General features: G+C 37.9%; 2 protein-coding genes across 2 annotated transcripts in view; both read left to right on the top strand.

Moving 5' to 3' along the window:
* Positions 1-13,187, top strand: part of LOC108105666 — a 121,454-nt gene that overhangs the window by 12,947 nt on the left and 95,320 nt on the right. The window lies entirely within an intron of this gene.
* Positions 5,512-5,955, top strand: LOC108105669. Its single transcript, XM_017212369.2, has 2 exons — positions 5,512-5,627; positions 5,691-5,955. The coding sequence occupies exons 1-2, from the start codon at positions 5,623-5,625 to the stop codon at positions 5,863-5,865; spliced, it is 180 nt and encodes a 59-aa protein (XP_017067858.2). The 5' UTR covers positions 5,512-5,622; the 3' UTR covers positions 5,866-5,955.

Here is a 13,187-nt window from a genome sequence, read left to right as displayed (position 1 = left end):
TCTAACATGGTTTGGCATTTCTGTTTGTTTCCCCACAGCCAATCGAAAATATAGCAAATGAAATCGCTTTAATCGCTTTAACACTTTAAACAGACATGGACATCAAAGACGAGAGAACGAAACTTCAGTCAAGGCTAAATAAAATCCATTTTATTTGCTTTATTAATTTAATAATGTTTATATATGAAAATTCTTTTCCATTTTTGTGTTTCGTTTTCATTAAAATATTAAATTTTATGAATTTAATCAACTAATTTGTCTCAACCAATTTTTGCTCGCTTCTATTTTTAGTTTTTGAGTTTGAGTTTTTAAAATTGGCAAAAATGAGTTAAATTATTTGAAAATAAATATCAATGATTCACTTTTTTGCTTAGTCAAAATTGCTTAAAACCAAAACAATTGTTAATCTTTAAGACTCCATAATAACTTGGGTTTTAATTAGGTAAGCTTTTCGAAGTTACAATGATTACAAATTTCTATCATTTATGCTTCTAGTTCCCAGTTTCCTATACATCTGCATAAACACCTCTGTGTGCATTCGAACCATATCTATCAGTGGCCTATTGGTCTAACAAATAAAGCACAAATTGTGCACTTCCGGCGAGATTGTGCAATGTGTTTCCCACGGCCCCTCCCTACCCTATTTCCGTCCTTTCACCTTATCGCTGCAACTGGGCATATATCTCCCATAACTGATTAACGTTCAAATTGTTATCAATTTGTAATTACGAAAGCACTGTTGGGCTTTTGGTTTTATGCAACAATAGAAACTATGCTTTCCTCTAGCTATCCCTTTCAAAATATGTATCTCTCTCTTCTTTCTTTTCATCTGGTGTAATTCCCTCCCGCTGTTTTCGGAACGAAAGTGTTGGCTTGGCATGAAAAAGCGTTTGCGGTTAGGAGCGGCTGTTGCGGTTGTTTTCCAACGCCCCTGCTGTTCGTCGAATATGCAACACCAGCAACAGGATGTAATACCCTAGAAATTAAAAAAGAGAAAGTTAAATCAAATATTAATAAGAAAGGGTTTTCAAAAATATTTTTAAATTTAAAAAAATTTCTTAAATTTTCATTACGAGTACTTTATTTGCAATAAAAATTAACATCAAAATCTTTAGTTGTTTTGTTAAAAACGCGAAACTAACAGTCCAAATATTTATTAACATTATTACTTATAAATTTTATAAAAAATTAGTATTTATACTGAATATTTAAGAAATTCCTTTGTCGGATTCCTAAATTTTCTTGAAAAAGCAGCTCTTGCAAATTTCAAAACTCTACATTTTATAGCAACAAAAGAACAAAAACAATGTACTAAATTTCAACTCATTGGCTCAATTTTTCAAGTTTCTAACGAGGAAACCGAAAGATAAATCTCGAGAGCAGCGGAAGGGAAATAAACAAGAGTCGGACAAATAAGCAAATCAAAATGATGCCAACGAGTGGCATGAAATCAAATTGAAATTGAAACTAGACAAAGTGAATTGGCAGGGAGCCACAGTTGCCATTGTGCCAATCTTGGGTTTCGAAGGGTGGGGATCGGGATCCGATGTGTTATACAATATTATCATGCTTATATAATTTGCCCCACACACACACACACGCAGTGAGATATAGAGAAAAACACATGCGAAACTGCGATAAAGCTCGAGTAACAAAGTTGAATGGTTGTCTACATCGAGGGACAATTTTCGGGGAACGGGCAATTCCGGCGTATCAAAAGTTATTGTGCTTGTGTCTCTGTGAGTTCGACTGGAGCCAAGGATTATCAAAGTATTAGAGGAGCAGCGCACCAGACTCAGATTCAGACTCAGCTTTAGCTTCATCTTGAGCTTTGACTGCTCCTAAGTTTTCGCACTTTATGGGACATCGTAGTCGTTGTCTTTGTCGTTGTCCTGCTTGCCAAAAGCCTCGGGGGCTCATGTGGCAGGCTCGACTCGTCATAAAATCCCACACCAAGACACTCATAAAAAACCAATAAAAATTTGGTTTTAAAAGTATGCTTAAAATATTAAATATGCTTAAAATATTAATATTGTGTTCATCAATTTTTAATATTCAATTAATAATTTTGTTATTCTATCCATCTAAACTTTTAAAAAACACCAAAGATGCTGTTTTTCTCAGTGCAGGCACTACTGTGAGTCGAAATCGCAGAAAACGGAAGCCGGGCCAACGCACATGCATAAGTGAAAGACAAAAGACGCCAAAAGACAAAAGACACAGGGCTAACAAGAAAAAACCATGAGATAGGGAAGAGCAATAGGAACTACCAGAGCGGCAGGGAGGGCCCAGTTAAAGGACCAGGAATTGCAACTTGCTGCGACATGTAAGAATTATTATCTGCTCTTGCACTCTCAAGTGGACCCCAAAGAAATAGAGAGGGAGACAATGAATAATGTCCTTGGCGCGCAATGCGGAAATGCAGGCAGCTAGGACCCAAAAGGATCCACGAGTAGGTAAATAAAATAGAGCCATAAAGGAAATATGCTTTCACGTACATTTCAATCGACATAAAATTTTATAACCATCGTTTTATTTTCACTCAGCAAGCAAACAAAAAACACCCACAGAATGTATAAAATAAACTAACAACTTTTTCTAACTCTGGCATTTTTCCACAGTTTTGGCAACAAAATATTCCATAAATGTCTATAGCGCATTGAATTTCTGTGGTGTGCGGTTGGCGGATGTTTTATTTTTGCAACTCTCTACTAATTTGAAAATTGTTAGCTGCTTCAAATATGTTTTACGCCCTTTGCCCGTTTCTGGCACTTATTTGGCCTCGGGCCAAATTACTCGGCGCTGGTTAACAGGGCGTATGCATAATATGCTGTTTTGCTAACTTCTCTTTGAAGTGGCCCACGTGAGCATGGCAAACAATGTGCCATCGGGCATTTTTCAATATTTGCAAATTCACTGCTCACTTTTGTTTATTTCGTTGTTCCACTCTGTATTTTGATTTCCAATTTCAGTGCATTCAAGATTAAATGGTGGCCAATTAAAATATAATCAGCTGGCTAATTGAATTACGTAATATGTGGGTCAATTTGGGATTGCACTGGTTCGATGTATTAGAATGTTGCTGAGATTTAAATATTTAAATAGAGTTTGGAAAGGATATATTTTCTGCTGTTTATCACTTATACAGTGGCTACCACGATCTATATATTTTATATTTTTTAAACAATAACCAAATCTCTGCTTTTTCCTAATTCCCCTCTTCTAAATAAAATCAAATCCACATTATTACCTCGAAGCCAAGCCAAAAACATTCCCGAGTCATTTGTATTTATTCCTTTGTATCCGCAATGCAAATGAAGTCGCTCTTCTGGTGGTTACAGTTCTATCTTTGTTTTTATTATTTTTGCAATTAAATTTCATTTGCGGAAAGCACCCATATACACCAACAAATGGAAATGCCAGAGGGGAAAACAGCAAGCAGCAATTGCTGCGAAAGAAGTTGCCAAAAAGAAAAATGGGAGAGGGAGAAAATGTCTATCAGGGAATGCGGAGGAAAAAACAACAAATAATAACGGCGTTGATTTCATTTCTCATCTGGACCCCTGCCCTTCTGGCCCTTTATTTTGTCATCCCCTTCCATTGGTCGTCACTTTTTCGTGCTATTTCCTCTTTTTGTTCGCTTTGTTTGTCTACTTGTTAGCAGCCGCCTTGGCATTAACACGTTAAAAATTCGCTGTCCGCTTTTCCGTTTTTTTGCCGCCCGCACTCCTTTTCACTATTCCCGCTGCCTTTTAAGTGAGCCATAAAAAACAAAAATCAACGAGCTTTCTGTCGCCCAACGCCTCGTTATTTGTTTGGCCATGTTTACGGAAATCATTAACATTTTCCCCAAGCTCCCAGCGCTGCTCTAATGAATTGGAAGTGGTAGCTCCAAGAAAATGCCAGAGTTACAGCACAAATATAATGTTGAATAAAAGTAATTTGCAAATTGAAAAATCAAGCTGCGGCAAACTGAGAGAAACACTTTACGAGATGGAGTTCAGTTTGATGGCTTGTTATGCTGTATTTGAAAGGAGCAAGTTATTCTTTTTAAAATGTTCTTTTATTATGATTTTCTTTAGGACTAAATTATCACGATTTAGAACTATTCTAGGGCTTGGTTACTCATACAAAATCTCACTAGTACCATAAGTGAGAACGTTAAATGAAATTGGTTCCGGTGATTTATTAGGCTTACTTTGAATGCGGGTAATTGCCGTACTTTTCCCACACTTTTGCCCATTTTCCAGCTTCTCTCGCACTATGATGGCCTGCTTTTCAAGCCCCATAACGCGACCCCAATGGGGCTTTTCCCCCCAGCCACTTGGCACAACTCAACTTAACTTTTCACTTTCAATTTGCCAGGCTCTGCGGCCCATAAAGCGGGGCGTTTATGGCCAACACGCGTGGCCAATACACAGAAACCCGGAAAACCCACCGAAAAAAGAAAGTTTCATAATTCATAAGCTGCAGGAATAAACTGCCGACTGCCGAGAAAATCTACTAAGCACACGGCAGCACTTGGATTTACACTTTATGAGGAGAGGCAAATGTGGCATGGTATCCGTGTGAAGGCCACAAATCATGTTTTAACAACTTAATAAGTTGGGAAACGCTAGTCCAGAAAGCCAAATTTGAATATTGGCCCAGAGACGGGACATGTGTCTAACATTCTGTATTTCCTCAGCCAAATACTCCCCGGCTTTTCTACCTCATGACGTGCGCATTTTCCTGCTTCATCATCAAAAGCATACAAAAAAGAGATGGAGAGAAAGATGAGACCACTCCTCGATGCTTTTTATTTGCGCTGGCTTTTTATGACATTTCAAGGGAAAATTTATATAATAATCATAAAAGCGGGAGAGCATGACCGTTGCGGAAATGCTGCGATTTATTTGTATTTGCAGAGTCTTTTCCGCTCACTATGTTTGTGTTTTATTTGCAGCCAATTGATTTGACTGGCGGCGGGTAACTGGTAAGAGCGATGATGGGTATGATTTTGCTCTGAGTATGTTTTTTTTTCGTTGCCTCCGGGGATTGTTTTTGGCGATGGCGAACATAAAAGTGTAACATCATATGGCCGGAGCACTCGTCCTTTGGTGCACGAACCCATCATTGTTGCCACTGCGGCTCACTTTATGTGGCATGAATGCTTTTATGACCGCCCACATATCGCATGCGGAAAAGCTGTGGAAAACATTGGAGAAGTGGGAAAAGCTTGTACAGCAGTTCGGCCGTTTCACTGGGCATCAAATCAGGAAATTGTTGCAATTAAAGTGTAAATAATGATGCAGCTAACAATGAATTACGAGTGGCTGGGTACGGGGAAAGAGTTGGTTGTTTTTTCTTTAAGTTCTTTATGGCATCAGAGTTTTAAGCTTTTTCTTATTCTACTTAACTTAATTGTGGTAATAAATTCAGAATATTCTAATTGCATTACCTTTAAATATAAATATTGTATATTTTTAAAAAGTTAAAACCACTTTTACAGACAAAGTGGGCCTTGACGGAGAATTCCCCATTCATGTTAGCGTTTCTCTATAAGCCTTTCAGTTTACCCCTCAAACTCTACAAGGAAACATCTAACTTTGAGTTCTTACTTTAGTTTTACGAAGCATCACAATGTTGTGAGTATAAAAGCAAACATGTTCATCTTGAAATTTTACTTACCAAATACGATTTTCTATCAGTGAATCGTTCAATTGGAATTCGGGAGTGGATTTGAAGAAATATCGTGATGTCAAGCAACGCTTTGTGAAGAAAGTAGGGGACTTGGAGCGCAGAGGAGTTATGTGGGGTCGATTAATTGGTATCGAAGACGGCAAGGATGATGCTCTCTTCCGTTTTATGCGAGAGATTATCTAGGCTGGCTGACAAAATTTGAAAAATGTATCGCGGTGTTTCCTATAAGTTGCTTTAAAGTAAGACAAGAATAAACGCGTTCAATAAACAAAATACCCTTTTCCGTAAACAAATTGGATGTAGTTTCTTTTTTGTGACACTCGTATCTCAATTATTCGCTTAGCCTTTTATTACGTTGCCGTTGCCTGGCCAACGATTCAACCGCAAAAATGGAAAAACAAAAGAAAAAGCCTGAATAAAGAAAAAGCTTCGAAAATTTTCCACAGGTTCAGTCAAGCTGAAACATATGGCAGCACAGAGGAAAACTGAAAAGTGAGGTGGGAGAGGTAAAAAAAAAAAAAGTTACTGAAAAATTGCTGAAAAATGACATTAATTTTAATGCATCCCAACAATCCGAGCGAAGTGGAAAATACAAAAATTGTCCCAGTTTTTGTGCATCTTTTTTTTAATTAAAAATTGTTTGTGGCGCGCATTTTGCATTTTTGAAAAGTGGACAGGGAGGATGTGTTGCTGTGAATTTTTATTGTGGATTTCCTTTTATTGGCACGAAAAGAATCCTTTACCTTACCCCGCCGCTCCGCTTGTCACTTGAACTGTCAATTACATTTGTGAACCGCTCATCCTCGAGCTACCCCACATCAAACTCATTTTCGTGTGCATGCATGCGAAATTTTCCTTCGATTCTCTTATATTCGGTTTCATCTTTTTCGGATTTTTCCGCCCATATTGTACTTATATTGCTCAGTAGCGGCATTTGATTAACATTTAAATTTGCTTTCGGCGTATATGCAACTGACAGTTGAGTTTGGCTTGGGCTGCGGTACGAGTTTTCTTCACGTTTCCATTGCTTATGACACACAATAATCAATTGTTTTAGCCTCACTTATCGAGTGCCAATAGAATTCTAGCTTCGTCCTGTTCTGGACATTCGATTCAATTCGATATGAGTCAAGTCTGGTTATTGATGATGGCCCTGGAAATCGGACCACACTCGAGCGTATATTTATATTACAGTCGCTGCGGCAAATTGTTTATTGTTTATTGAAATGAAATATTGTTCTCCGATTCCTCGGCAATTTGCATGCGTTGATTGCTAAAATGAAGTGTGCTCTCGAAGGCAAATCAAAATACTGCCGTTCGTTTGACAATTGAAATGAATTCAATTGTTCGAAGGCATTGGCGAAAAGTGCACAAAATATTAGGCGAAATTCGACCAAAGGCTTTGTTCAAATTTATTGAAAATCCAATTCGATTTCCACTTTCTGCTCAGCCAAATTTATTTATAATTTATGTTAATGTATTATTTACAGTAATTGAAGACTTTTGATTTAATGCACTTCAAATGATTGATGAACAAATTAAATGTAAATAATATAATTAATCATAAAATCTTTTAAAAGTTCAAATGTGAACATTTTTTTATATATTAAAACCCTTTTCTGACCTCAATAATTAAAATATCATGAATATCAACTACGTTCTATACGATAATTAGCTTTTAATTGCTTTGATAAATGGCATTAAGAAGTGAAAAATATATTATATATCACTAATGTAAATATGTTGCTGTACTAATGGGTAAAACTTTATATAAAAACTATAATTTCGCATCTTGAGTTCAGATAATGCACTGTACTTTACTGTATTTTTCCATCCATAAAACCCTTCCTCTTCACAGACTTAACACGAAAACTGCAAAATCTGCGCTGTGAGAGCGTGTGTGGGATGTGGCTAAAGTAAATCCTGGCCAGAATGGTGGCAGGACTTAAGTACGTGTTGATTATGGAGCGTGTTTGTTATTATTATTGTTGCAGCAACATCTTCTTCTTCTTTGCCGTTGTGGTTAATGGTAGTGAGTTGGAGTAAAGTGGGGAGGGTGAAAACTTCTACACCATTTACCATATTCCACGACTAGCAGCAAGCGTAGTTTTTTATGCAAATATTTAAGAGCATCATCGAAGGCACGGCGAGTGCAAGATTCTTTCCACTCAACGGGGTGCAAGAGTGTGTGTGTGTGCGTGCAAGTGTGTCTGTGTGTGCAATAATGCCCTCTGAGTGTGTGAGTTGGTAAAAGAAGTAGTGGAAATCCCCTTCCTGCATAAGCCATATGTAGATATATGTTTATGTCTGTGCACTACACTCGACGATAAAATCGTCATGTAGTCGTAATGTCTGCATCAAATTGCATTTGCCCAACGCCTCTGGCACGTCGCTAACTCCCAGTCCCGCCCAGTTTTCACAACTGCCCCCATTTTCCCACCACACTTTTACCCATTTTTCCCCAGAGTGAGGATATGGGGCTTCCATATGTGTCGACATCGTCAACGCAATGTGTATTTATGCATAGTTTAATGCGGTTCAATGTCTGGTAACGACATCAAAACACAGCCAGGATGTTAGGGAGTCAAGAGGGGGACTGTTACACCCACTCCCACTCACTGAAGTCATAATCATAATCAGGAATCATAGTCAGTCGAAGGAGATAAAAAAGGAAGGAGCTGCGTCTGAGTTGAATAGATATTTTTATTATTTTCAAATTGAATTCGCATATCGTTAGTAGTGGCAAAGATCAAGGGAAATCGGAGAGCGAAAGGAAACTGCGCTTGAATGCACGTTAACCAAATCGGATTTGTTTAATATATGATCCGGAATTTGAATTTGATTGCTCAGTGCATTTCATGTGCATATCGATGGTTTGACAATGTTATGACAGGACTTAAGTGGGGGGATTAAATGACAAAATAGGGAAAGACCTAAATGACTACGATTAGGGGGATTAAATGGAGATTTAAAGAAGCAGAAAATAGAAGGGGAAACACTGAGGATGTGTTTATTTAAACTATTGCTTTAGAAATCAGCTTAAAGAACAAACGAAGTCTCTGCTTACAATGCAATAAATTTCAATATAATTTTCAATCCTTATATTAAATCAACACGCGCTGAAACAAGAGACCGGAAAAGTTGAGCCTAAATATATATCCCCAAACTGTGCGACGATAAGGCAAAAGAAATATGACCCTGAATAGCCTTCATTCCAAACTATTTTAAGTTAATCTAGGCGACGACCTTGGCTTTTTCCCAACCCGAACAAGACGCCCCATTCGTGTCATTTGCTTGTCTAGAGGCATTATATCATTCTGCTGATTTCAAGTACCAGCAGAGACGTATTTCACTCGGTGTCCTGGATCTTGTTTCCAGCGTATCCTGCGTGTCCTTCACCACTCTGACGATTTGAAGATGCAAAAATGTCCATTTAACCGAGATTTATGGCAGCCGCCAGGGTTATTTATGGCAATTTGTTTTATTTACACGATATCTGCCAGTGGCCAGATGGAAAGCCACCTCCATTCCCTGCCACTAAGCACTGGCAAATAAATTTGCACAAATTATTATGGGTCATGGGGATTAAATGCAAACACGCTCGGGTAGGAAAAAATAAACCTGGAGATGTGCCTATAGCCATGGTTAAATGGATAAAATTCGATGGGAAAATTGGTTGGTGAAGAGGGCAGGGCAGATGTGGGGAAAAGCCCGCCAGCGGGTCAGTTTATCGCATTTATTGGCGCTCTATATTTTATACATAAATTCTGAGCCACGTTGCAGGTGCAGCAGCTGCACACAAAAACAAACTGGCAAACACGCAAACAAACTGAAAAATGAAACCAAATGCAAATAGCTTAATACACATTTTTTGGCCTGGCCAAAACAAGCTCTTCTCCCTCTCATTTTATCCGCACCTATATAGTACACATATATCTGCATACATATAGATGGAAAATAGGGAAGCCCAGCAGCATAATGAATGCCACATAAATCCGCTGGCTCCGTGCACTAGATTTCATGGCAATGATTTTGTAATAAAAATGCATTTTTATTACGAAATAAATTGCATTCCTTTCGCTGCCTTTTCTTTATTTATAATTTTCCTTTTTTTTTCTTTGCTCTCTTTTGTCAAATTGTTTGGATAGTTGAAGTGGGTGAGATAAATCCCTCAAATCTTTATTTAAATTCTCTCGAAAAAATTGGTGAGCTGGATTCTGAAAAGAAATGAATGAAGCATGGAAAATGGTTGGGCAGAACAGCCAAATATTAATTAGTTAATTTAGGTTCAATGGCCCAGAAATGTGGGAAACTGGAAACGATTGCTTATTTAGCTGATTATCCTTGGGTTAATGTCGCGTGCACGTAATGGGAATTAATTTCGGGTACTAAGCAACTATAATGAAGAACTTAAAGGGGGATGCCTATTATATTATGTGTGACTAATAAGAATTATCAAGGAGACTTTTGAAACGGTGTAAATTGGGTTACATTTCTGATAGGCCCTTTACAATAAATAATTTTATAAATATAGGCCTAACTATTAACCTTAGTTTTTATTAAAATTAAAATGTCTATACTTTAAAACAATTCAACCGGCAATCTGCTCTCGTTCCATGCCATTTAAATTGATTTAGTGTAAACCCCAAAATATATTGCGTATACGCGATGTGAGCCGCTTAGCGTGCAAAACTGTTGCATGCTAAACGGGCCTTCGTGTCGTAAAAACCGCAAAAGCCAAGCAGCAACAAAAATGGGCAACAAATGGCAATGCAAATCCAAAATGGCGTCAACTACAAGAAGAGCAGCGAACAACAACAATGTCAATCCCTTTTTAAAAACTTTTATCGTGCAGTCGAGCGTAAACAAAAATGCCCCAAAAATAAATACAAATACAAGGAGACGAGACTGTGATGGAGACACCCATACAGACACACATACATACAATATGGCAGCGTGGAAAACTAATATGCTTTAATGGCTTAGGACTTTCAAGACTTTGAATGGCTGCCCTCACAATGTTATCCTTTTCTTCAGCCTTTGTCCCTTGGCTTTTTTCGTAAACAAGTCAGATGGATAAAAGCCAAGAACACTGAGAAAAATAAGGATTTAATTTATTAATGCATAAATTAAGTTTATCTAAAATATAAATCAAAATTTCAATCTAGTTGTAGTAGCTCGAAATAATGAATATTAAATTTCTTAATATTAGGAAACGTCTTTCCTAAGTTTAGTTATATTTTTTACTGTTTAGGGGATGTGGCCTGCTTTTTTCACTGCCCTTCCCTATATTCTTAGCCATCCAACGATTCCGTCAGTGACTGCTGCATATGTTTGGCTTGACTTGCGTCTGCTTAATGCGCAAAATATTGCGATGATCAATAACAATCGCCTGTCCCTTGCAGCCTTAAGCTTCGGTCCCTCCCCTTCTGGGTTCCTCCTCTGAAAATCCCCCGTTAACCCCCTATTGCCATTTGTTGTTATCATGTTTGGCGTCATTATTGTTGTAATTTATTTACGCTCTGCACATTTTTCGCTTACGCCTTCGCTCAGTTTTTGCCTTTTGTCCATTTGTATTGCTTGTGTGTGTGTCGAGTGAGTATGCCAGCGACTTTTATCAGTTGCGACAAATGTGGCAAGCTGGAAAAGCTCCATTCCACATACCCACTCCCTCAGTTTCTCCCCTGCCTTGTTGTGTGGGTGTGTGTGCATTTGGCATGTGTGTTGAGCGTTTGATCTTTCAATTATGGTTTATGGTTGATTGATAATTGAATGTCTAATGTGGGCAGCAAGAACCGAAATCAAAGTAGGCGAATTATTAGGAAATAGGTTTATGGTGTGGGGTTTAATTTGTGGGTTCGAGCTGAAAGAGATATTTAGTCAAGATTTCAGTTCTTTTAGAGAATGTTGCCAAATTTACTTTAGAGAGAAGTTAATCAACTGAGAATTTTGATACAGATTCGAAACTGTTGAATCTAATGAACTAATTTTCATGTGAAAGCATTAATGGAGTAACTATAATGGCCAAGGGCTAACCATTCAATTTAAAATTGTACAAAAACAATTTCCTTTTTCTCGAACTTTCTGTCAGACCACATTAAATCTCCGTTTTCTTTTCCCCGAGATAATAAATTATATTAGAGCGAGGCTAACACATACAGTTGACCTTCCCTAAGAGCTGTCCAAGTGAAAAGCTAATAAAGCGGCATCTGCTTTTTGTATGCCCCCATTTTCGACGTCCCTGCTCTTTCCCACCTGTCATGCATTAATTTGTGCAAATGACAAAAGCATGTTTGCTAATGGAAAACCTGTCTGTCAAATTTGCTTAAGTGAGTAAAATTTATTCTCACCTTGGTTATTTTTTCACTGCCCTCTCGTTTTTCCCTGCACTTTACCTTTTCTTGGATGTCAAGAATGACTTTCGTTGTTGACTTGACATCGGGGTTAATAATGAGCGAACATAATTAGTGGCAAAAGTGCAGTTTTCGTTTGGCATTGCAGTGTCGTGGAAAAGGGTAGCGAGACTTTCTCATTTATCATCCGATTGTGAAAATCGTCTGCATTTGACACTTTCCTCTGGGCAAACAATAAATTTAAAGCCAGTCCGAAGTGAGAGCAACAAATTATCCACCAGCACACATGCCGACACAATTAGTTAGGAACTCGGGGAAGAAAAAAAAATACAGTAACACCACAAAAATAAAACTTGAAATGAAAACTATGCTCTGGTGATTTATGTTCTCCGAAACTTGCCCAAAGAAACGAGCGAGACAGTGCCGGAAAATCCGAAACTATGCTATGCAAAACTTCAAAAACAACTTCCCAGGAAGAAGGGGCAAAAGCAAGGGGAAAGGCCAAGCCGCAGCAATAAAAATTGACGGCAGGGCCAAGGATAAAGGAGCCTGCCTATAAGGGATACGAACTATGGGCAAACCCCGGAGAAACAGCAACTAAGCCACATGTGTCGCGCCCCGATCGAAAGCGCCGTAAATTAGGTCAGCGGGAAAAAAGGGAAAATGTCGAGGGCGCTGCGGAAAAGCGGAAAAACCTTCAACCAGAGTGTAACTCACCCACAGCGAAACAAATCGCTGAAGCATACCAAATCATGAGGGTAAAACGTGCTCACACTTGACAAAGCTGCTAGGTTTTATTTACAGTGAGGAAAACTTAGATTATTAAAGTTTAATACAAATTTTAATACATATAAACATTTTGAGAGCTTCACAAAACTTTTGAATGTATTTATTATATATATTAATACGAAATATATGTTTCTATTTTTTTGACATATTTTTTGAATATTTCAGTAATTTTTTTCGGTGGATAATCAGCTCATCTGATGAACGAACAGATATATAAAACTACTCCATTTTGCCGCAGTAAATGTATTTATCAATTTGCAATTGCAAGTAGTGCACCCAGACAAAAGAGAAATCTCAGGGAATTACATTTTATTGCCATGCGGTTATATATATTTTCGGTTTTTTTCCCGGGAAGCTGAACTC

Source organism: Drosophila eugracilis, unplaced genomic scaffold (assembly GCF_018153835.1).
Source record: "Drosophila eugracilis isolate 14026-0451.02 unplaced genomic scaffold, ASM1815383v1 contig_1197, whole genome shotgun sequence".
NCBI lineage: Eukaryota > Metazoa > Arthropoda > Insecta > Diptera > Drosophilidae > Drosophila > Drosophila eugracilis.
This window is presented reverse-complemented; position numbering and strand designations above follow the sequence as displayed.